Source organism: Xenopus laevis, chromosome 3S (assembly GCF_017654675.1).
Source record: "Xenopus laevis strain J_2021 chromosome 3S, Xenopus_laevis_v10.1, whole genome shotgun sequence".
Lineage (NCBI taxonomy): Eukaryota > Metazoa > Chordata > Amphibia > Anura > Pipidae > Xenopus > Xenopus laevis.
This window is the reverse complement of record NC_054376.1, coordinates 113,483,393-113,508,446: the sequence shown is the minus strand read 5'-3', so window position 1 is coordinate 113,508,446 and position 25,054 is coordinate 113,483,393. Positions and strand designations below refer to the sequence as shown.

The following is a 25,054-nucleotide window of genomic DNA, read 5'->3' as shown; positions in this document are numbered from 1 at the left end:
ATTAGTAAATCGTCAATGTCCCTGCCGGCAGTAATACTAGTGAATTGTCGCTAGCGTTAGCCACTTCGCCTTTTAGTAAATCTGCCCCTAAATCTGTAAAAGACATAAGACAGGATGCAAAAGAAATCACACATCTTACATACTTGCTCATTCCCACCTTATGATTAATCCAAAGGCCTATTGACAGAAAAAAGTATACTTTGCAGAAAACATTCGGTGCATGCAAAAAGTAATTACCTCCTCTTTGCCTCTTCATATCGAAGTTGTAACCTGACCTTCTCAGCCAAATGGTTATTACTGACCACAGAAAGCTGGGGAAACAATAGACGATCAGAGTCATCAGCTGAACTACACAAAGTACTGTACAACCAGTTTGAATTGTACCATTTATTCTATGCCCACTACAAAGAGCTACGTGGCAAAGGTTAATAATAGCCCCATGTCTTTTCAATGCAAAATAACAAGCAGACATGGAATAATAATAATAATAATAATGAGTAACAAAAATAACAATAATTTCCATTGCTGGCAGGAATCCTTAACTTCACTTATTTAGATTTTACCTTCTCTGCAGATGTTTACCTATAGAGGAAGCAGATCCCGAAGCATGGGGTCTACGCTAGTTACGTCACTGCTTCCCTGATAACCAAGTACTCCCTAAAACTTAACTTCCTGCACAACCTCTTCCTCACATTCTTGTATCCAGGACTGTTCTCATGCTATACCCATCCTCTAGAGCTCCTTCCTCCTACTCATTAGACCAAGGATCCCCAACCTTTTGAACCCGTGAGCAACATCCAGAAGTAAAAGGAGTTGGGGAGCAACACATGGATGTGATTGGCCATTTGGTAGCCCTATGTGGATTGTCAACCTACATTGAGACTCTGTTTGGCAGTGCATCTGTTTTTTTTTATGCAACCAAAACTTGCCTCCAAGCCTGGAATTCAAAAATAAGCACCTGCTTTGAGGACACTGGGAGCAACATCAAATGGGTTGGAGAGCAACATGCTGCTCATGAGCTACTGAGGATCACTGCATTAGACTCTCCCAAAACCTCTACAAACAATCAGAATCCATCCTTTTATTCAGGACCATAACCTAAAAGTTCTAAGTTCAACCTTCAAGTCAATGTTTAGCATATGATACAATGCCCTATTCCTTTCAACTTTGCCATTGGTTTTCATTCTTTTTTTCTTATGGTTTTTGAATTATTTGCCTTCCTCTTCTGCCTCTTTTCAGCTTTCAAATGGGGGTCTATGATCTCAGCAGACAAAGACTATTGATCTGTGAGGCTACAATGTGGTTATTGTTACTTTTTATTTCTTATCTTTCTATGTTGTCCTTCTCCAATTCATATTCCTATCTCTAGTTCAAACTACTGCCTGGTTGCTAGGGTAAACGAGACAACCAGATAGCTGATGAACAACCAAACAGGAGAGCTGCTGAACAGCAGACGATTGCAAACTGTCTCAGAATATTAAGGTCTACATCATACTAAAAGTTAAAGGTAAACTAATGGCTTTCCATTTTTCACTAATATCTCAACCAACAGGACCTCTGCAACCTCACCATACAGTATGTTTAACTTCCTCACCCTTTTACATTGTAAGTTCTCACAAACAGGGCCCTCTCCTGTATTGTCTCCTAACAATATGCATTTATAGTTGAGCATCTATACTGGTGAAATGCTTGTCTTTGTATGTAATGTGTTATGTCTTGTATTTGTTGGCATTATCGATGAGTAATAATACTTTGAGTCGAACATTTGTCAGTAATGATGGCTGTGGCTTAAACAGACCATTTCAATTATCAGAATGGGTGTCCTCATAGTACAGGTATCGGGACCTGTTATCCAGAATGCTCGGGACCTGGGACTTTCTGGATAAGGGGTCTTTCCATTATTTGGAACTTCAGATCTTAAAGGAGAACCAAACCCCTTATTATAAAAACCCCTACCCTACATAGACCCCCTTCCCTGCTCCCCCACAACCTAGGTGTTACCCTCGGTAAATGCCCCTAATTCTTTACTTACCCCTCGTTGCAGATGCATCGGAGTTCATGGGCGACATCTTCTTTTCTTCGGGTGTTCTTCCAGCGCTTCAGCAATTTCCGTGACTTTCGGCGCATGCGCAGTTGTTAATAAACCCGGCAGACAGCTCCAACTGCGCATGCGCCAATACGGTGCTTACTTAACGAAGATTACCGAAGAGAAAAAAGATGGTGCCCGTGAACTCCAATGAGCTGAATCTGCAGCGAGGGGTAAGTAAAGAGTTAGGGGCATTTACCGAGGGTAACACCTAGGATGGGGGGAGCAGGGAGGAGGGTCTATGTAGGGTAGGGGATATTAATATAAAGGGTTTAGTTCTCTTTTAAGTCTGAAAAAACATTTAATCATTTAGGGGCAGATTTATCAAAGGTCAAAGTGAAAATTCAAATTTAAAAAATTAGAATTTCAAGCCAATTTTTGTCTACTTCGACACGAATCTGAAAAAAAAATCGAAAATTAGAATATCGAAATTTATCATGTACTGTCTCATAAAAATTTGACTTCGACCATTCGCCATCTAAAACCTGCCGAATTGCTGTTTTAGCCTATGGCGGACCTCCTAGAACCCATTTGGAGTCAATTGGTGGAAAATTGAAGTTTTTTGGGGGGAAAAACTTAGATTTGTACGATTCGAATGCGCTATTACTTCGATTCATACAAATCGAATTCAGACGAATTTGAACAAATAAGGACTATTCCCCTGGAAAATAAAAACTTTGATTTTTTTTTTTAAATAAATTTCGGTTGGTCTTTTTGAATTTGAATTTCGAAGTTTTTCAAATTCGAAATTCGACCCTTGATAAATCTGCCCCTAAATATACTGAAAAGGCTTGTTTTCCTGCCAAGAAGGATACTGTTATGTTATTACAGAAAAAGGACATCATTTTTAAAATCGGAATTGTTAAAAATGGAGTCTATAGGAGACAAACTTGCAGTAATGTGGAGCTTTCAGGTTAACGGGTTTCCAGAGAACGGCTCCTATACCTGTATTGCCCTTATAGTATATAAAAAAAAAACCAGCTCTTAGACAATTAAGTATCTGGAATTGAGCAATGACTTGAATGTTTTCAAATGGAACACTGCATACTTTGTACATTAACAGTATTCACTATAATTATAAATATATTTTGTACAATGGACTGTCCCACGTTGAAAAGACTAGCTGCGAATCAGTTATTTTATTTTGGTTAAAAAAAAAACCTGGACATTACTGATGTATAAAAATAAATGAATCATAAAAGAAACATGTAACTTACGTGTCCTGAAATATCCGTTTGAGAACTGACATTGAGATAATGCCTGGGCAGAGAATTAGCTGAAGATGCTAAAGAAGTATCGCTGGCCCAAAGGTCGGATTGGGATCCCTTGTCAATGAGGAAGCCATTTTTCAATTCCGCAAGACTCTAAGGAAATTAGTCCACAGTTTACTCACGGTCATTACATTTCCAGGCGGCTGCATTTTATAATTTGCTTTACTTACATCCATAGTGGCCAAATCCGGCCAATATGATACCGGTTGTGCTCTGTTTAGCAAAGTACCTGAATTAGGTCTTGTTTCTCTCGTTCGCCAGAAGTTATAGCCTTTTTGATGGCTTTCATCTCATTCAGTATGGCTTGGGCTTCGTCAAGTTTATAGGCACAATGGTTTCCTGACATTTTCAAATCAATCCTGTTCAAAATAAACACATCAATGGGATGCAACAGTGGCTCTACCTGTATTTGTTAATGCTAGCATTAAAATGAGGATCTGTTATTCATAATATTTGGGACCTGGGGTTTTCCGGGTAAGGGGTCTTTCCATAACTTAGATCGTCATAGTCAATGGAACTATCATATAAACATTAATTACACCCAATAGGCTGGTTTTGCCTCCAATTAGGATTAATTATATCTTAGCCAGGATCAAGTACAAGCTACTGTTTTATTGTTACAGAGGAAAAGGAAATCATTTTTAAAATCTGAATTATTTTATTAAAATAGAGTCTATGGGAGACGGCCTTCCCGTAGTTCTGAGCTTTCTTGATAGGTTTCTGGATAAAGGATCCTATACCTGTACAGGTTAATAAAAAATGCTTGTAATCAAGAAAAGACTGTCTCCCATAGACTCCATTTTTTCCAATGAATCCAAATTTTTAAAAATGATTTCCCTTTTCTCTGTAATAATAAAACAGTAGCTTGTACTTGATCCCAACTAAGATATAATTAATCCTTATTGGAAGCAAAACCAGCCTATTGGGTCTATATAATGTTTATATAATTTTCTAGTAGACTTTAGGTATGAAGTTCCAAATTACAGAAAGATCTGTTATCCGGAAGCCTTCTGGATAACAGGTCCCATACCTGTACTATTTCTATTTCTCTTAGCAGATTTTTTTTTATTGTGTTCTCACTGCATCTTTGGGTTCAATGTAGACTACTTCTCATGTTTATTGATGGTATCATGGCATAAGGAATATAAAGTAACTGAGTCAAGTTGGGACATGCTTATCGGTTTAGTAATAATATAAATGCAACACCTGAAGTAGAAAGATGACAGGCTAACACGCCTATTGTACTATAACAACAAATTAAGACAGAAGCCTTCCTTAATCCCATAGGAACTTGCACCCACACAAACAGAATCTGCGCCAAATTAGATCATACTCCAAATCCAAGTGTCAAGCAAATTTGCATTTTACCCACTATAACGACTAATTTGTCTGTATATAAGTTGTGTTGGTCTTCCACTGGTTTTCAGTAAAGTGTAAGGAGGTTATTTAATAAAGTTAAAAATGCCAAAAACTTGAAAAATTAGATTTTTTTTTGCTATAAAATCCAATTTTTTTTCCCAAGGATGGAAAAAGTCAGAATCTGAAAATCCAGCATCTCAGACCTGCCGAGGTTGTATATAAGTAAATGGGAGAAGTCTCGAGGATATCCTGATCTGTGCTGGATTTCAGGCAAAAAGCCAAAGATTTTGTGGTTTTCAGGCAAAAATCTGAAAAATCTGATTTTTCGGGCGGAAAATCTGAAATATTTGTATGATTTAAATTTTTGGACAATTTTCACTTAAATTTTGATTTTTTTCCTGGGAAAATGTATTAATAAATAATAATAAAAAAATAACTGGAAATAACCTGTGCGGATTTGGTCGGAGCATATTTCAGAAAATAATGAGATAAATTCGGATTTTGATTAGAAGAATTCTTTATAGGCCAACTGACTAACGATGCCATTTATTAGTGAGAGTTGTAGTGGTGTCTACAGAGAGCGCATCAGTTTCCACTTGAATGCACATACAGCATTTGGATTATTTGGGAGATGACCTTTCTGTAATTCGGAACTTTCCAGAAAACGGGTTTCCAAATAACTCAGAATGCAAACATACATATATGAAAGAAGTCAACTTAAGACCGGTAGCCATATTGCTTGTGGCATCAAAAGAAAGTTTTCACTTTCCAACGCTTTTTTTCAGTTCAGTTGGTTTCATAAATAAAGACTTTTCCCAGTTACTTTCTATTTTCTATGCGTGACCACTCTTCTAATATTAAAGTGTAAAGTTTTCACCTTCTAAAGCAGCTCTGGGAGGGGGGTCGCCGACCCTCTAAACTGTTCTAAATTGATACATTTCTAATCTTTGTCCCTGCTGAGCAGAATCTCTGGGTTTCATTACAGGCAGCTGTTAGAGTTGATACAATAGTTGCTAATATTCCAGAGATGCTGCTGAGAAATGTATCAAAGAAATGTTGCAAAATTGTAACAGTTTAGAACTTGCACGTGAATTACTGAGCGGGTAAGTCTAAAACACCACAGACAGAAACATTAAACTTAAGATTTTAGAAAAACGGTAAAAAATAAAAGATGGAAAGTCATTTAAAAAAGTATTTATTTCTGGGTAACAATCTGAAAACAACTGCAAAAGTGTTTGGAAGGTGAACAATCCCTTTAATGGCCACTAGCTCAAGCATACAAAATAAGACATGTTCCACACATAAAACTCAATTGATAGGGTTATTAAAGCTTATCGTGTAGCTTTGGTTAATGAGCTGTAATGAACATAGCTGTTTTGCCAATTACTGACAACCATATTCCAACAAAGTTATATGCTGGATCTCACCTTTGTGAACTAACACAACTTGTTTCCTACCTCAGTGAGCATTGTGCATGCTTGGATTAGCACATGCCTAAATTAGAACATGCTTGGATTAGAGCATGCTTGGATTAGAACATGCCTAAATTAGAAAATGCTTGGATTAGAGCATACTTGGATTAGAGCATGCTTGGATTAGAACATGCCTAAATTAGAACATGCTTGAATAGAGCATGCTTGGATTAGAACATGCCTAAATTAGAACATGCTTGGATTAGAGCATGCTTGGATTAGAACATGCCTAAATTAGAAAATGCTTGGATTAGAGCATACTTGGATCAGCACATGTTTGGATCAGCACATGCTTGGGTTAGAACATGCTTGGATTAGCCCATGCTTGGATTAGCCCATGCTTGGATTACGATTAGCACATGCTTGGATTAGCACATGCATGGATTAGAGAATGTGTGGATTAGCACATGCTTGGATTAGACCATGCTTTGACTAGAACATGCTTTGATTAGCACATGCTTGGATTAGCACATGCTTGGATTAGCACATGCTTGGATCAGAGAATGTGTGGATTAGCACATGCTTGGATTAGACCATGCTTGGATTAGAACATGCTTTGATTAGCACATGCTTGGATTACAAAATGCTTGGATTAGAATATACGTGTACACTGGGTAACCGCAGAATAGTGCAAGTGTGCTCCATCACAATATCACTGGAATTTACACCCCTCGGTATACAGACAGTATTCTGGGAGCCATAGGCTAAAGGTGGCTATATATATATACAAAGCTGGGAATGTAAAAAGACGGTGCGAAAAATGCATCAATGAACCAATGCAGTCCTCAATCTGAAAGGATTTTTAAACCTGTCCAATTGACCTGGCTGATTTTAGTCGCAGCTTTTATGGACCAGGGGTAAGAACATCTCACCTTCTGAAGGCTGGTTTTTTTTTTTTTTTTAAGATTTAATTTTTAAATGTTCAAAACTACAAAAAATTACATTAGGAAAAAAAAACAAGAAGGAAGGAAAGAAAGAAAGAAAGAAGAAACAAGAGAGGAAAAGAAGTGAGGAAAGGGAACAGGACCTATATTATATTTTGATTAAATACACTTGTCTTATGTGTTAGTTCCCATTTCATTGGCTTATGTGTTAGTTGTTTGCAGACACCAGTACAAAACTTAGTAACGGATGGGGTTGTTATTCAGTTAGAGTATGAATAATTTTTCTAATGGCACATTGTTGCCCTTGTGGCATATAAAATAGAAAGAGAATATTTGCAGATAGTTCAATAATGGCAATTAATAGTTTTAATTGCCCTTGGTTTTAACAGATAATACTGTAAACCCAACCAACAATTATTCAAGGTATCAAACAAGGGGATACCACCTGCTTTTCATGTACTGCTGCTGGTAGGGTTACAGCTGCTAGACATCTCCTAAAATCAGGGTAAACTGTGTCAATGCTCCAGTCTCCCAAAATCGCTACAAGAGGAAACTTCAAGTGATTTTGGGAGACTGGAGCGACACACGTGTTTTACCACCAGCGATTCACATTATTGACTATGGGAAAGCTTTTTACTGGAGAGTGCAGGAGATTAGTTGCCCAGAGAAGCAGCGATTTATCGCTAGCGTTTAATCTCCTGGTGTGTAAAATGCTTAGTGCAGATGTTTAAACAGCTCTATGATATACAGTAGTGTGTAGAATAAGTGGTGACTTGTTCTTTAATTCTAATTACTGGTTTGATAATCCAGACACTGGCCACCTTTGTTATATAATTATATTATTAGCCTGAGATTTAATGTTTGCCGGAATTATTGTTCCACAGTTTCAACACACATTCTTGCAGCCAAACTAAAGGCGTAAATGCGAAGGCAGGAGAGGTTTGGAACTGGTTTGGCAGGTGATTAGGAACAGTAGAAGTACATTCTTCTTATAGCCATCTGGGACATGCTCCTGAAATGTTATATGGCAGCTCCCTAATTAAAAATAAAAAAAAAATATTTATATGGGAGCTGCTCCAGAGAATCTACTAGTGAGAAATGAAAAGGTTGCTGGTGCTACAAGACCTTGTTAAGCAAAGAATTATAAACTGCCTTAACATTCAACCGAGCCGTTGATTTTGATCCCCTGTAAAATGTCACATTCTAGCTAATTAGTGATATATCTTAGTTCTACATTTGTTTCCTTTTGTTTTGAAAGTGTGATGTCCAAGAAATTAGCACAAGGGAAAACAATGTCCTCCTCTATCACACAAGGTAACATCTTTACAAAATGTTCATGCAGGGTTTGTATAGGAAAATACTTCTGATGCTATAAGCTACGGGAAATATATATATATATATATATATATATATATATATATATATATATATATATATATATATATATATATATATATAAACACTTAGGGGCCGATTCACTAACTTCGAGTGAAGGATTCAAAGTTAAAAAACTTCGAATTTCGAAGTTTTTTTGGGCTACTTCGACCTTCGACTACGACTTCGAATCGAAGGATTCGAATTAAAAATCGTTCGACTATTCGACCATTCGATAGTCGAAGTACTGTCTCTTTAAAAAAAACTTCGACCCCCTAGTTCGCCATCTAAAAGCTACCGAAGTCAATGTTAGCCTATGGGGAAGGTCCCCATAGGCTTGGCTAACTTTTTTTGATCAAAGGATATTCCTTCGATCGTTGGATTTAAATCCTTCGGATCGTTCGATTCGAAGGAATTATCCTTCGATCCTTCGATCGCACTATTTGCGCTAAATCCTTCGACTTCGAAGTCGAAGGATTTCAATTCCCAGTCGAATATCGAGGGTTAATTAATTATTCGACCCTTAGTGAATCAGCCCCTTAGTGAATTGATTGTATCAGCTGTACTTTTATCTGAGTTTGCATGAAAAAAAGGCAAATAGACCATAGCCACGGGTATAGAACATAAATGATTCTGATTGATGCATACATGGATATGAACTAACAACTGAAATAATAAACAGACAAACAAGAATGTGTTGTGTGGCACAGAGTACTATGTACAATATGGAGGTATGAGACTGTCATGGCCTGGGGGTATGGTTACATAACCTTGCTTCTAGAATATTAGAGGAATTGTTCAGTGTAAAAATAAAAACTAGGTAAATAGACAAAATAAAAAACTGGTTCTAATTTAGTTAGTTAGACAAAAATGTAATGTATAAAGGCTGGAGTGACTGGATGTCTCACATAATAGCCAGAACACTACTTCCTGTTTTGCAGCTCTCTTGGTTTCCACTGATTGGTTACCAGGCAGCAACCAATCAGTGACTTGAGTGGGGGCGACATGGGTCATAAATGTTTGCTTTTGAATCTGAGCTGAATGCTAAAGGGGAACTATTGTGAAAATGAAAATTTAATATAAGCTTCATCATATAAGAAATATAATCAATTAAAAATTCTGTATCGTTTCTGAAATAATCAAGTTTATCTTCACTATCCCTCTCTCAGCATCTGTTTCTCTCCATTCTGTCTTCATGCAGCAGTTGGGTGTCAGATATTCATTGACAGTTAGATCCAATATATCTTATACGGGGGCTCCTTTTGCCTAGAAGATGTATTAGAGCTCACTCTATTAAAATCACCAGACATCATGTCTCTCTACATGCAGGATTTGCGCAAAAGGCAGTTATTTTGTTAGATTGTGTTTGTACTGGAATCAGTAATTTAAGTGAACTCTAATTCAGCTTATATCAAATTTTCATTTTCGTGATAGTTCCCCTTATGGATCAATTGCACAGAACAGTTATGTCCCATGTGGCCCTCCTTATAGTCGCTGACTAACTCAGAGTTAAAGAGCTGAAAAACAGGAAGTAGTGTTCTGTTCTTTTAGACATCCAGTCACTCCAGCCTTTATACATTATATTTTTGGGTAATTATTTTTGGGTAACTATATTAGAAACATTTTTTATTTTGCACAGCCTCTTTATTTACCCAGTTTTTAGTTTTACACTGAACTTTTACTTTAACAATTTCCCTATCCACCCCTGTGTACATTCTACCTACTGCTAATGACTCAGTTTTAATGGAATCTGACCTGTCTATTGAATATATCACTAGCCATGGGGGGCGTCAGAAGAGCAGACAAACTAAATGTCTATGCCCTTGTCTGATCCCCTTACTTGTTCCAAAACACATTTTCTTCGGCACACCACTAACTTTCTTTCCATAGGGTGCATTCAACTCCGCAGGCTACTTCCAAGCCAATTTCTCATACAAGTATTCCCATAAGGAGGAAGCACACCAGACACTTGACTTTGCCTTTTAGAACATATATTCCAGCAGAATTGGCACAAGCTTTCGGGGTCAACCCCTTCCTCAGAAGCCCCTGAGGAAGGGATTGACCCCGAAAGCTTGAGCCAACTCTGCTGGAATAAATGTTCTAAAAGGCAAAGTCAAGTGTCTGGTGTGATTCCTCCCAATGGGAATTCCCCTTACTTGTTCCTCGTTATGAAGGTATAAGTAAGTAGCACCAGGGAGAGCAAGGCTATTCATAGCTCTGTGCTTTGTTACGGCTCCATTGCACTGCTCTCGATGACTATTATAGGTATGCAAACAAAGGTGCAGAGCAAAATAAGTGGTGCATACTTAATAGATGCATGTGCCAAGCGAATGGCTTCCTAAAGAGCTTGTTTTGAACCCTTTATGTAACTGATACAAGATGTTGTAAGAGAGTGTAAGGTCATTTATAAAACCATCGTTACAAGAGCTGGCATCGATTTATCATGGATTACCCCCAAGTCATCGAGATCTCGCACAAGATATATGCAATAACTATACAGTTGACATACGAGGCCAGTTTTTAAAGATGGGAGAGGAGATTTGACCTTTACTGTGCCCTGTGATGCTCAGTGACATATTTACACAGCCAATATTTCTTTCCGTAAAAGACAGGTAAGGTAAAGAAATCATACTCTTTGAGGGTTTGGTAGCCATTTTCTTTATACTGGAGTTCTTGTCGCAGAAAGACCGTTTCTCTCTTCAGTTTTTTCACCTGTAAGACAAAGTACCTATCAGGCAGTGGTTCTATAGGCCAATCCCTAAAATAAGAGCCAGCGCACAGAGGCTCCACAGAAGACAAGCAGAAAGAACATGGGGAGGCCCATTTATCAAAGGTCGAATTTCAAGTTTTTTAAAAATCGAATATACTCACAATTTGACTTGAAGGTTATTTAAGAAAAAATTTGAATGGCTAATATTCTATTAAATGGTTCCGACCTGAAAATTCGAATCGTATTGTAATCGTATTAGATTCGTACTAATCCAAATTTTTTTCTCCCGAAAAAAACCCTCGAATGTCAAGAAGGCTATTAACATCTCCAAATGGCTCAGCGGACCTCTGCCATTGACTTCTACATGAACTCGGCAGAAATATTCGAATTAGGACTGTTTTAGGATAAATCTCACCTTCAAATTTACATCCGAATAGCGGGATTAAAATTAGAATGTGGGAATTTTTAAAATAGAAAATTCTAATTGAATTGACTATTCGACCCTTGATAAATCTGCCCCATAGTGTAAAAGAATTAATCTACATATATATCAGCAATAGTGTAAAATACCTTCTTTATTGATAAAAACCAAGTTAAAAATAAACTCACATGGTGCTCATGATTAAAATAGCATATCGGCACAAACGTCCCATTGAAGCTTCCGCTTGTATATAGCACTGCAGAGTCTCCTATATTGGACTGCGCGCTTCAATTCGCACACAAGATGGCCCTGCAGCGTCTTCTTTCTCAAATCGTATGCTCGTTTACGAGACTCTGCAGGGCTCTGTACAAGGGGAGGCTTCAATGGGATGTTTGTGCCGATATCCTATTTTAATCATGAACACCTGAAATGAAATGGGAGTGTATTTTTCGGTTTTTATGATTAAAGAAGGTATTTTACACTATTCACAAAAATTAACAAGTCCAAGTTCAACCTATATATTATAAGGCATTTGGCATATTCTAAGGACAAGAAGAAAAAACAGCGGAGCACCGTGAGAGTCCAGTAAAAGTATTAAAAAATGAAAATTTTATTTAGTAAACATATAAAAACAGATTACAGCAGCAGTGAACCCAGGCTGCCCGCTTAACGCATTTCGTGGCGTCCTGCCACTTTATCAGAAGCAGGACGCCACGAAACGCGTTAAGCGGGCAGCCAGGGTTCACTGCTGCTGTAATCTGTTTTTTACTAAAAAAAATTTCATTTTTTAATACTTTTACTGGACTCTCACGGTGCTCCGCTGTTTTTTCTTCTTGTCCTTGGAATCTTTTTGACCGCATGGGATGGCGGGTGGCTGTGCAGCACGTTTGAATCCAGCGTCCGGTAAGTGCTCCCACTAAACACATTTTTTCTGGATTTGGCATATTCTAAATCTTAGAGGGAACTCCACTCTTCTAATGATAATCCATTATATCGTTATTTATTATTTCTTTTTTTTAAAAAAAAAAAAAAAGGACAGCCATAAGCCTTCATCCAGATATCATGCTCAACCTTTATGGCCGATGACCTGGGTGTTTAAACCCAAGGTCCTACGCTCCTGGATTCTGAAAATTAGGGAAAAAGGCCGCACTCACCAAAATTGACGAATAGCCCGGGTGCATCGCCCCCGAACCCGTAGATGAAGGTGGTGCATAACCAAATCATGTATGTTGGCAAGCACTTCACAGTCCACTCGTCGAGTAAAAACTTCAAGTTTATTTCAGTAGATTAAAAACATATTAATCCTGACGCGTTTCATATCACAGATACGTAGTCATAGTCTACCTATGCTATTTCACAGTTGGGGCAACCACCTATCATTACCTAGGAGTATATATTGTATTATTGAAATTTAGGGGCCGATTCACTAACTTCGAGTGAAGGGTTCGAAGGTAAAAAACTTCGAATTTCGAAGGTTTTTTTTTTGGGCTACTTCGACCTTCGACTACGACTTCGAATCGAAGGATTCGTAGTAATCGTTCGACTATTCGACCATTCGATAGTCGAAGTACTGTCTCTTTAAAAAAAACTTCGACCCCCTAAAAGCTACCGAAGTCAATGTTAGCCTATGGGGAAGGTCCCCATAGGCTTGGCTAACTTTTTTTGATCGAAGGATATTCCTTCGATCGTTGGATTAAAATCCTTCGAATCATTAATTAACCCTCGATATTCGACCCTTAGTGAATCGGCCCCTTAAACAAGCGACCATCCGCCTGAAATAATTTGATAATTGTTTTTATGTAATTTTACGGACTACTTATTTATTGTGTTTCTGGCCGGACAGATTTTAAGAATTCTGTTTGATAAATAAATGATGTACTTTTTTAAACACTTTGGTCTTAAAATACACCTTTAATTTATTTATTTTTAATACAAGAAGCCAATGATGGATCGCAATTAACGTACAAAAAGTAGTAAAAACACCCCAATCGATATCCTGTAAAACAGAATATATAACATACCCTGGATTTTGTTGTTGCAATTTCAGCTTTGAGAATATCTGGATCATATTTGGAACTTGAAGAGGAGCCAGAAACCACTAGAAATAGAAAATATTACTTTCATGACTTTAGGACAATAGCAGTGGACAGTTACAGAACAGATTGAAGGAGACCTACTGTATATGAAGCAGAGAAAAAGGAGGAGTTCTCAAACACGTTTAAATGTAATAAACTAAAGGCTAAGTAAATATTACAGTTAGAAATTAATCTACTTTATTATTTCATATGCAAACGGCTATGCATAACAGTAACTATGTAACTATTATTTTTAGCTATTTACATAAATATTTAGTTATTTGCCTTCTTGGTGCTGAGATGTATTTTTTTTTTATTATCCATGGTATCGGATAATCAGTATACTTCATATTGATTTCCAAACACCTAGGGGCAGATTTACTAAGGGTCGGAGTGAATTCGAGGGAATTTTCGAAGTAGAAAAATTCGAAATTCAAAGTAATCTATTGGATACTTCGACCATCGAATAGGATACTACGACTTCGAATTTACTTCGATTCAAAGTAAAAATCATTTGAATATTCGACCATTCCATAATCGAAGTACTGTCTCTTTAAAAAAACATCAACTTCAATACTTCGCCAAATGAAACCTGCCGAAGTGCTATGTTAGCCTATGGGGACCTTCTACAACATTTTTCTAAGTCTTTACACATCGAATAAAAATCCTTTGATCGATCGCTAAAATCGATTTTTATTCGACCGCAGGATTTCTAAATTTGTTGAAAAAACTGCGAATTCGATATTCGAATGCAAAGTTTTTTAATTCGATGGTCGAATTTTGAAGTTTTTTGTACTTCGAAATGTGACCCTTGATAAATCTGCCCCTTAGTTTCCTATGTTACTAAATGCCATAAAGACATGTAAGAAAGTGAGTACAGGTATGGGATCCGTTATCCGGAAACCAGTTATCCAGAAAGTTCCAAATTACAGAAAGCCCATCTGCCTTAGACTAAACCAAACACATACCTCCCAACAGTTTGGAAATAGATAAACGGGACAAAAAAGATTTTTTTTACCACGCCCATTTTTGTGGCCACACCCCCAATTACCATGTCCCATTTACAAAATTTGGCAGGTTGTGAAAGTTTAAACACATTTTTGTGTTTTTTTTATGTGTTATTACAGTTTTGTTAATGTAGATAAATTGCCCTTTAAGCTGCAAGTCAGTTTCCCCAAGAGACCTGATTATCTTAAATTGTTACAAAAACATCTAAGTATCTTTTCTGGGCTCTCTGTCAAAAGCCAATTAAGTTAGAAATGTTGTATCTTTTTCTGACTGTTCGGTGCAGGAGATCAAAGAGAAAGTCGGGACATTTCAGTAACAAACCCGGGACTGCCGGTCGAGCTGTCAAAAATCAGGACTGTCCTGCAAAAAAGCAGGACAGTTGGGAGGTATGCAAATAATCCAAATTTTTAGAAATCTGTCATAATAAAACAATAGCTTGTACTTAAGATATACTGAACCCTTATTGGAAGTAAAACCAGCTATGTAATATTTACATGATTTTCTAATAGACCTAATCTAAATTCCAGAAAGATCCGTTATCCAGAAACCCCCAGATCCCGAGGATTCTGAGTAACAGGTCCTATACCTGTACATTCAGCACTTGCACACATAAATACATAGTATTTTAAGTGAGGCTAAAGGTAGAGGACCTTGCAGTGCTTTACATGTAGAGGCCTTTGCAGACAATAGAAATACTAGTAGTTCATGATATATTTTATATACATATTTTATATCACTACCATGATATGTGTGTCGGGCTCCAGTACTCACAGCTTGTCTGAGATCCCACTTTATGCTTCCAGACATCATTCAGAGTCCTGTATTCCTTTTGTGCTAATTCAAGCCTCTGCTGTTTGACTTGGTAAATTTCCTTCTGTGCGAGTAAAGCCTCTTGAGCGAGCACCAGATAATCCTTCAGCATGCGCTCTTGCTCTCTTCTCCATTGCACCCTTGGGTCCTCTATCTGTGTGGTTTCTGCAAAACATTTTAGGTTTAATTGGACAACAAATCAAAAGGGTCAGTGTTTACTGTTTCCTATTGGGACAGATAACAGATTTCACAGCAGCGGGTTTTACATTCTACGTATTATCTTTTATTTACAATTATATACAGTATATTACATAGTGTTTTCCATAGACTGTTCATCATTCACATCAATCTTTTCCACAGTGGTGCTTTAAAGGGATACTGTCATGGGGAAAACATTTTTTTCAAAATGAATCCGTTAATAGTGCTGCTCCAGCAGAATTCTGCACTGAAATCCATTTCTCAAAAGAGCAAAAATATTTTTTTACATTCAATTTTGAAATCTGACATGGGGCTAGACATTTTGTCAATTTCCCAGCTGCCCCAAGTCATGTGACTTGTGCTCTGATAAACTTCAATCACTCTTTACTGCTGTACTGCAAGTTGGAGTGATATCACCCCCTCCCTTTCCCCCCCCCCCAGCAGCCAAACAAAAGAACAATGGGAAGGTAACCAGATAGCAGCTCCCTAACACAAGATAACAGCTGCCTGGTAGATCTAACAACAACACTCAATAGTAAAAACCCATGTCTCACTGAGACACATTCAGTTACATTGAGAAGGGAAAAACAGCAGCCTGCCAGAAAGCATTTCTCTCCTAAAGTGCAGGCACAAGTCACATGACCCGGGGCAGCTGGGAAATTGACAAAATGTCTAGCCCCATGTCAGATTTCAAAATTGAATATAAAAAATCTGTTTGCTCTTTTGAGAAATGGTTTTCAGTGCAGAATTCTGCTGGAGTAGCACTATTAACTGATGTGTTTTGAAAAAAAAAACATGTTTTCCGATGACAGGATCCCTTTAATCTCATTTCTATTTTATAAAAAAAGAAGAGAAAGAAATTTGGTTTACAATGTTTAGTTAAGACTTATTTGCCACCACCTATTTGATAGCAACTATCAATATTACTTGGAGAAGGAAATCTCTTTACCACCAATTAATTAATTTTCTAATATTAATTTGCCACTTTGTATTTATTTCAATGATTTTATATATCTGATCAGAGAACACACCATTAATTCTGTATATTTCTAATAAATTAGTGAAAGTGCAAGTGCTTTAAATTAATACGGATTCAATTAGTTATATATAGCAAATAAGTTAGCACGTTATTAATTCTATATATATCGCAGTTATACAATAAAGCAAGAAGATAAAAATTCAAGTGACGGTTTACAAAGTGCAGGTGCTTTTTCAGTTCAGCTGTATTGCTTCGATTCCCCTTTTCAATTCATTATAAAACAATTCATTGATTATTAAAGTGACTAGTGCTAATAAATTAATTAAAAATTAAGGTCTATTAGTTTCCGTCTCACTGCAAGTCAGTTTCCCCAAGAGACCTGCTTCTTAAATTGTTACAATTGCTTCTTTGCTTATCTTAAATTGTAACAAAAGCATTGAAGTACACCTGACACTTATTCTAGGCACCCTGCCAAAAGCCAATTAAGTTTTAGAAACTATGTATCTCTTTCTGGCTGTTCAGTGCAGATGATTTAAGAGAATGACGGGACATTTCAGTAACAATCCGGGATTGTTGGTGGAGCTGTCAAAATTGGACTATCACGGGACAGTTGGGAGGTATAGGTTAGAGTCCTGCAGTGGGTCGGGTAATCGCAAAAACCTGCGTTACCCTGCGGGTTGCGGGTAGAAGTTCCGGGTGCTGGTATAGACAGAGGTCGGTGGTTCTGTGGGTCGCAGGTCGGGCCGCGGATCTTCTCAATAGGGATTTTTACTCCTTTTTTCTGATCACACCTACATCCAATGATGTCACTTCCGGTTACAATGACAGCATTTCTTGTTTTACTCCTTTTTTTCTAAGCACGCCTATTTCTTATGATGTCACTTCCGGTTTACAATGACAGCATTTCCTGATTCTTGATGGTCAGCGGGTCCTGGTTGAGGATAAGGTACTTGCGGGTCCAAGCGGGTAAGAATGCAGGTTGCGGGTCCAGGTTGCAGGTTGCGGGTACGGGTCGAGTGCTGGTTCCAAAAAATGGACCCGCGCAGGACTCTAGTATAGGTGACAACTTCCTTGACTACTTGGTGGTCAAAATGGTCAGAAACCGACCAGCAGGTGGCGCTGTTGTAACAAAATTCATTCATATTAACAGTACATGTATCTATTATCTTGAAATAAAAAGAAAATATATCATGAATGTAAATTACAAAAGAGCTTAGAATAGCACTCTCGTCAATTTTACATTCACTTATTTTAAAGGTTTAGTTTTCCTTTAAAGGAAAATTATATCATATTGAAAATAAACTGTGCTCGGTGCAGGATTAGGTTCCGTTTCTGGTACAAGAACATGCAAGAAAATATCATCACAACTGAAAAGCAGCTTAGACTAAATGTATTTATATGTATTATATATTTACTACTTTAAAATGATGATCTGAGGGAGAACAAAGGAACTAAATTTCCACCTACCGGCCAGGTTACAGAATGTGCACCTTCATTAGACAGGCAAAACCTGAAACCCAGCTTGCAATTAATAAATACTTAATGTCAATGCTCAGTAATCCTAAACAGGAATGGAAAGGGTTAAAGCAAAACAGAGGCGAATCAAGAGACTGTGATTCAGGGGTAGTTTGAATCTTCCTCACTTCATTCACACTTGCATCACATTAGTCGTAGTACAGACGAGTGTGATATTCCTCTATCAATTACAACTATGGATATTATCCAGAATGCTCGGGCCGGAGAGGGTTTCCAGATAACGGATCTGTCCGTAAATTGGCTATTCATACATTTAGGGGGTTATTTATCAAAGTCTGAATTTATCTCAATATTTTCTGCTACAAACTTCGATCAAATCCGCTCGGGGTTTTTTTGTGCTTATTTATAATTACATTTTCCCAAAATTTTAATTTGCAGGGATTTTCGCGATTTTTCCATCCGATTTTTTTCAGAATTTTCACTTGAAAATCAGAAAACTTAGGGGTATTGCACGAAACCCAACGCACATCAAAAAATCATTGGGACTTCTCCCATTGACTTATATACAACTTCAACAGGTCTTTGATGCCGGATTTTTGGATTCAGAAATTTCCATCCTCTGAAAAATTTATTTTTTTTAAAAGTCAGGTTTTATTAAATTTTATTTTTGTGATTTTTGCATTTAGAGTTTACTAAATAACCCACTTAGTCTACTAAAAATGTAAAAATTTAGATCTTCAGACCTTAAAGGGGTTGTTCACCTTCCAAACACTTTTTTCAGTTCAGTTGTTCAGATTGTTCCCCAGAAATTAAGACTTTTTTCAATTACTCTCATTATTTATGCTTTACTGTTTTTCCAAAATCTAAGTTTAAAGTTAAATGGTCTCTGGTGTTTGAGTCTGGCAGCTCAGTAATTCAGGTGCAGACTCTAAACTGTTACAATTTTGCAACATTTAGTTGATACATTTCTCAGCAGCATCTCTGGAGTATTAGCAACTATTGTATCAATTCTAACAGCTGCCTGTAATGAAACCCAGGGATTCTGCTCAGCAGGGACAAAGATAAGAAATGTATCAACTAAATGTATCCATTTAGAACAGTTTACAGGGTCGGCGACCCCCCCTCCCAGAGCTGCTTTACAAGGTGAAAAATGACATTTTACACTTCAATATTAGAAAAACTGTGACACATAGAAAATAGAAAGTAATGAGAAAAAGTTGTTATTTCTGGTTATCTATCTGAAAACAACTAGTTGTTAGAAGGTGAACAACCCTTTAAGTCTACTAGTAAATCATTTAAACATTAAATAACCCCAATAAGATTGTTTTTCCTCCAATAAGGATTAATTATATCTTAGTTTGGATCAAGTGCAAGGTACCATTTATCACAGCGAAAAGGAAAATCGTTTTTAAAAGTTTGAATGATTTGGATAAAATTGAGTCTATGGGAGATGGCCTTCCCATAATCTGGAGCTTTCTGGATAATTGGTTTTTGGATAATGGATCCCATACCTGTATGAATAGGCGGTTATGTACAGAGTAATAGGGCACAAATACATGAAATGACTTTGTCGACATATAAAACAATAAAAAAAACCTAAGCTTCATTAATATTAGTATGGCATAGGCCAACTGGAAACAAAGTCTATTGTGCTGGCAGTATAGTCACTTACAGTCAACCCTGATTTCATCTACAACACTAAGGGGGTTATTTATTAAAGTCTGAATGCTACAAATTCGAGTTTTTTTACTAAAAAAAATCTGAATTTTTAATGGGAAAAAGATTTATTATACCCGAGGCTGCAAGAAGTTAGAGTCCCAAAATCCAGCATCTCAGACTTGCCGAAAATGTACTGTATATAAGTCAATGGGAGAGGTCCCCATCCTATGTGGTCTGCACTGGAATTATCTGAAAATCCAACTAATTGAAAATTCGGACTTTTCAGGAAAACGCCTGAAAAAATTGAGCGATTTGAGAAAAAAAAAATCATACCATTCGGGTTTTTCCTCGATTTTATTGAGTTTTTCCCCGATCCAATGACAGTAAATCGAGCTTTTTAAATCATAAATAAGGTCAAATCATGGATTCTATTTTGGTTGGACTTTTTTTAAATTAAATCAGAAAAATTTGGATTTTTGATAAATAACCCCCTATATGTCTTTGCATACCATTTAGAGTAGCCCTAGCAAAGTTATCTATCATTAACTTTACTTTAACCAAGCTGCATGCTTGAGGATCCTGTTCTGTTTTATATTCACTTACAAGTTTATATAAAGAGACTTACTATAGTTTTAACTCGAATATCAGCTTGTTTCTACCATATTTGTCAGACGGGGAGATTTAAAAAATAAAAAAAAAACAGGCTGTCCTACTTCAGTTGTGATGGTTTCTTTTAATTATACGGGTCCATGTTGCATTAATGGTACAGTGAATCTATTACAGGCCAAAACCTGTCATTACAATGGGGTTTTTCAAGGTTGCCACCTGTTAGGTTTTGAACAGTTCAGTTTATTTAGGCCTGTTCAGGTCTCCGGTGTCTGTTCAGGTTCCAACCTTGTGAAACCCAAACAATATATTGGCCAATAAATGAAAAACATCTAAATATTATGATACGCACCGTGGTTTTTGCTATCAACCTGGCTTAGTTATCATCAAGCACAGTTATTATTATTATTATTAATAATAATAAAGAAAGAAAAAGCAAATCAGTAAAAAATTAGGAATCGGTTACTGTATTTCACTTCATTTGGATAACTTTTTTTTGTATAACAGATCCCATACTTTGCATCAAGCATTGTGTTTACTCATCAGTCAAAGTAAAGACAGAGCTAGTTGACACCTATGTGGTTTTAAACCAGACATCCTAGGACTGGCCAGTTCAAAACATTGATAAAACTGGACAGCAATCCAACCAGTTGCATAAAAGTGATGCAACCACCCAGGTGTCATAACCCCACCCTTAGGGTTGCCACCTTTCCTCCCGACTAAAGCTGGCCATAGATGCAAAGATCCGATCGTACGAATCATCGTACGATCGGACTTTCCCATCTCCCGACCCGCCACTAACCATTCAGATCAAAGTCTTACCAGTCAGATTAGTTAAAGAACAGATCAGCAATGTTCTGCCCCTGACAGCAATCGTACGATATCTATGTCCAACCAAAGCCAGTGAGAGTCTCCCACTGAAAATCCTACGATCGGCAATACATGCAGAGACATAATCGGCAGCCGACAGAAATTTTCTAACCTGTCCGATCGACCAAACGACCGATCTCCGCCGGACGAAAAATGTCGGGACTCTCCACACACGGTCCGAATATCGTACAAATCCTCGATTCGTACGATCAGATCTTTACGTCTATGGCCAGCTTAACTCCAGGAGGGGAGGCGGGGCCTTGATGTAGTGGGGGCTGGCCGTGATGACGTAAAGGGGCAGGGTTATGAAGTGGCAATCGGCCTAATTTGGAAAACTGGGCAGGCAGTTTTGACCCGGAAAGCCCTTCAAAAAAACGGGGTTAACCCCACATTTAAAACTTTCTAATATGAATGGTACAGCAGGCATACTTACAGAAAATTGCAGGATACTTACGGCTGTTATGGTCAATGTAATACACACCCACTTGGGGGTCGTAGCATTCTTCCCAACCCAATGGTAATTCATCGCCGATGCAGTCAGCAAAGGTTAATGGCTTTGTAAACCTTAAGAAATAATGAAAGTGGTTATAGAACCAGGGCCAAAATGAGAATTGCTGGCAAAAACAGCGCAAGCCTTAATGAAAACACTAAACATAAAAAATGATGAGAGAATTTCCTGCCCATTATGAAATGAGCCTGTTCCATTATTTGTTTACACACACATACCAAGGGAGCTTTGTGTTTACACTTAGAAAGGAATGTCCCTGTCCCTCCCAGACATTATACAGTAATTAAATCAGATCCAGCAAATACAGCTGATCTCTACTATGGCAAGGCAAAAACGGAAAGCAGCCAAGACTAGACTGTAGTCTCTACTTTCATTTGGTCTGCCGTTAAAGGAGAAGGAAAGGCTAAAATTAAGTAAGCTTTATCAGAAAGGTCTATATAAATACACCAGTAAACCCTCAAAGTAATGCTGCTCTGAGTCCACTGTCAAACGAAACACATAATTTCTTTCCTTCTATTGTGTACACATGGGCTTCTGTATCAGACTTCCTGCCTTCAGCTTAAACCTCCAGGGCTAGGGCTTGAGCATGCTCAGTTTGCTCCTCTCTCCCTTCACCCTTCCCTGCTGTAATCTGAGCCCAGAGCTATAAGTGAGTAGGGAGAGACTCAGGCAGGAAGTGATGCCACACCAAGCTAATATGGCAGCTGCTATCCTAAACAAACAGAGAGTTTCTAGAGATGTATGGTAAAGCATTCTGCAGAATAAATATAGTGTTATAGCTTGCACTATTGTGGCTAATCTATTGGCAATAAACTGCTTTGGTATCTTTCAATCACCTTTAAGTAGAACAGGGCAAGAGAAAAACCAATAACAACAGAGAATTTCTTAGGTCAATATTACACTTATTGCACTTATTTCCAGAATATGACTATGAAGATTTTCATTCATCCAGGTCAAGGTATATCTAGTATAAGTAATTCTAAAACAACTGGACTTGCTGAGTAATCATTGAAGACGTTTCACTCCTCACCCGAGCAGCTTCTTCAGTTTATTATCTCCAAAATGAATGGCAACAGGACTATGAAGATTTTCATTCATCCAGGTCTTCAGCGGCTCAGATGAGTAGTGAATCGTCTTCAATGATTACTCAGCAAGTTCAGTTGTTTTAGAATTACTTATACTAGATATTTTTAGAATAATAATCTTTTTAAAACGTATGTATCCTCTTGAAATCCTAGAAACAGACATAAGAGCAGGGAATGCCACCTCAATAATCACTAGGGGGCTGCACATCATTATAATACCACCTCTACACCATGTGTAATCGTTTTGGAGTAATTAATGGAGTGGTAATCCCACTAGTCATGAGCGAACCGGTCTTGTTTAGCTTTGTCAAAAAATCAGTAAAATTTGTGCCAAGCATTGAAGTCAATTAGCAGTTTTTTGGGGTTTTTTTTGCTGCAACTTTTTACGCGCAGACTACAGTCTATGGATGTTTTTTTTGCAGCAACTTTTACTGAACGGAATACATTGGGGCATACGTGCGTTTTGTTGCAGTAGGGTTTTTTTTCACGGCAAAATTTTCCAGCAGTGTCTCAAGTGACATTTTCTGAATAAATGGTCATATTATTTACAGGGTCGGACAGGAGCATTGAAGGTCGTCAGGGCTGCAATGCCAAGAGCCCTCCTAGCAGTCCCTGGGGGCCCCCTCCCGACTTGTGAACCTCTGTGTTCATGCGTGAACGCCGGCACTCTGCACCTGCATGAAAATGGCCACTTATTGCGGCACATCATCTGTTTCTTTAGGGGGGCAGGGCCCTATTTATATAGAGGCCCCCGAGGGCCTGTGCCTAGGGCAACACGGGCTGCCTATTTTTTTCAGTTTTGTTTTTTTTCTTTTTAAAAAAAAAACCCTCCCCACCCACTGCCCCAGATATACATAGGAAATCGGGTGAGGGGTAGAGGGGCCAAGGAAGACTGCGGAAGTGACGTCACCTGCACGGCGTGCTGACGTCACTTCCTCTGAACGTGTTGCGTGATGTCAGCGCGCACGGCGCATGATGTCAGAACACACACCATAGGGTCGTGATCGGACCTAAATACAGCCCTGAAGGGGCGGACGCTGCTGATCGGGGGATCAGGTCTGGGCTAACAGGGGCCCATTAGGGTTGGTGCCCACCGGGATTTTTCCCTGTGTCCCGTCGTCCCAGTTCGACCCTGATAATATACATTTCAGATTAAAGCTTTGCATATAATTGGCAAATGAATTCTCGCTAAAGTGCAATATGCCTGCACCCTGAATTCTGTGGCAAGTAGTTTGGCAGCTGGGTGTTTATGTATAAACATATCCTGATAATTAATATTCTTTGCACAAAATAAGCCATGACCGCATGTGCTGTTGTTGTTAAGGGACAATTAATGAGAAGTAAAGCCTGATGAAGCAAACTTTGTTTTGAAAACATGCGATTCAGACAGCGTACCGCAGAACAACCACCACGGCATTCATTTCATTCGAAAATGTGTGATAATAACCGCGAAATGCTCACCATGGTGAACAATGTAGTTGCATCTTTATGTCTGCCTTTAAGCACGACAACAACTGAAATGATAAACTTATGATTGTTATCAAAAAATGTTGGCAAATGAGCTTATAAAAATCACGTAAATGTATTTATTATTAATACAATGAATCTCTGTGAAATGCTACTATACCTTTACACATGAAACCATGCTCTGGGCACAAACAGCATTATCAACGTGTTACTGTTACTACTTACTATAGTAAAAACACACAGGGGTTGTTCACCTTTAGATAACTTCCAATATTACTTACACAATGATATTCTGAGACAATTTGCAACTGTTTTTCTTTTGTTTTTCAATTATTTCACTTTTTGTTCAGTAGCTCTCCAGTTTGGTATTTCAGCAGCTGCCTGGTTGCTTGGGTCTTAGCTTCCAGGCAGTGGTTTGAATGAGACACAGGAATATGAATAGAAGAGGAATTGAATATAAAGATGCAAAAATAATACAATTGTAAGCTCACAGAGCAACATTTTTTTTGGGCTGCCGGGGGTCAGTGACCCCTATTTGAAAGCTGGAAAGATGCATAATAGGAAGGCAAATAATTAAAAAAAAAAAAAAAACTATTAAAAAAAAAATGAGGACCAAATAAAAAGTTGCTTAGAATTTGACTGTAACATACTAGCCTGTTAGGAACCTTAGAAACACAGGACACCCCTGTGGATTCCGGTGTTCAACGACGCCCCAGGCTTTCTGCTGCAGAACCTA

At 37.9% G+C, this 25,054-nt stretch overlaps 1 protein-coding gene across 1 annotated transcript in view; it reads right to left on the bottom strand.

The window, feature by feature from the left end:
• wwc1.S (WW and C2 domain containing 1 S homeolog) overlaps positions 1–25,054 on the bottom strand; it is a 115,922-nt gene that overhangs the window by 40,701 nt on the left and 50,167 nt on the right. The window contains exons 2-8 of the mRNA XM_018256202.2: positions 21,713–21,822; positions 15,432–15,635; positions 13,599–13,675; positions 11,079–11,158; positions 3,587–3,716; positions 3,304–3,450; positions 238–311 (exon numbers count right to left, since the gene is read on the bottom strand). Coding sequence (XP_018111691.1) covers positions 238–311; positions 3,304–3,450; positions 3,587–3,716; positions 11,079–11,158; positions 13,599–13,675; positions 15,432–15,635; positions 21,713–21,822 — 822 coding nt within the window. The remainder of the gene's footprint in view (positions 1–237; positions 312–3,303; positions 3,451–3,586; positions 3,717–11,078; positions 11,159–13,598; positions 13,676–15,431; positions 15,636–21,712; positions 21,823–25,054) is intronic.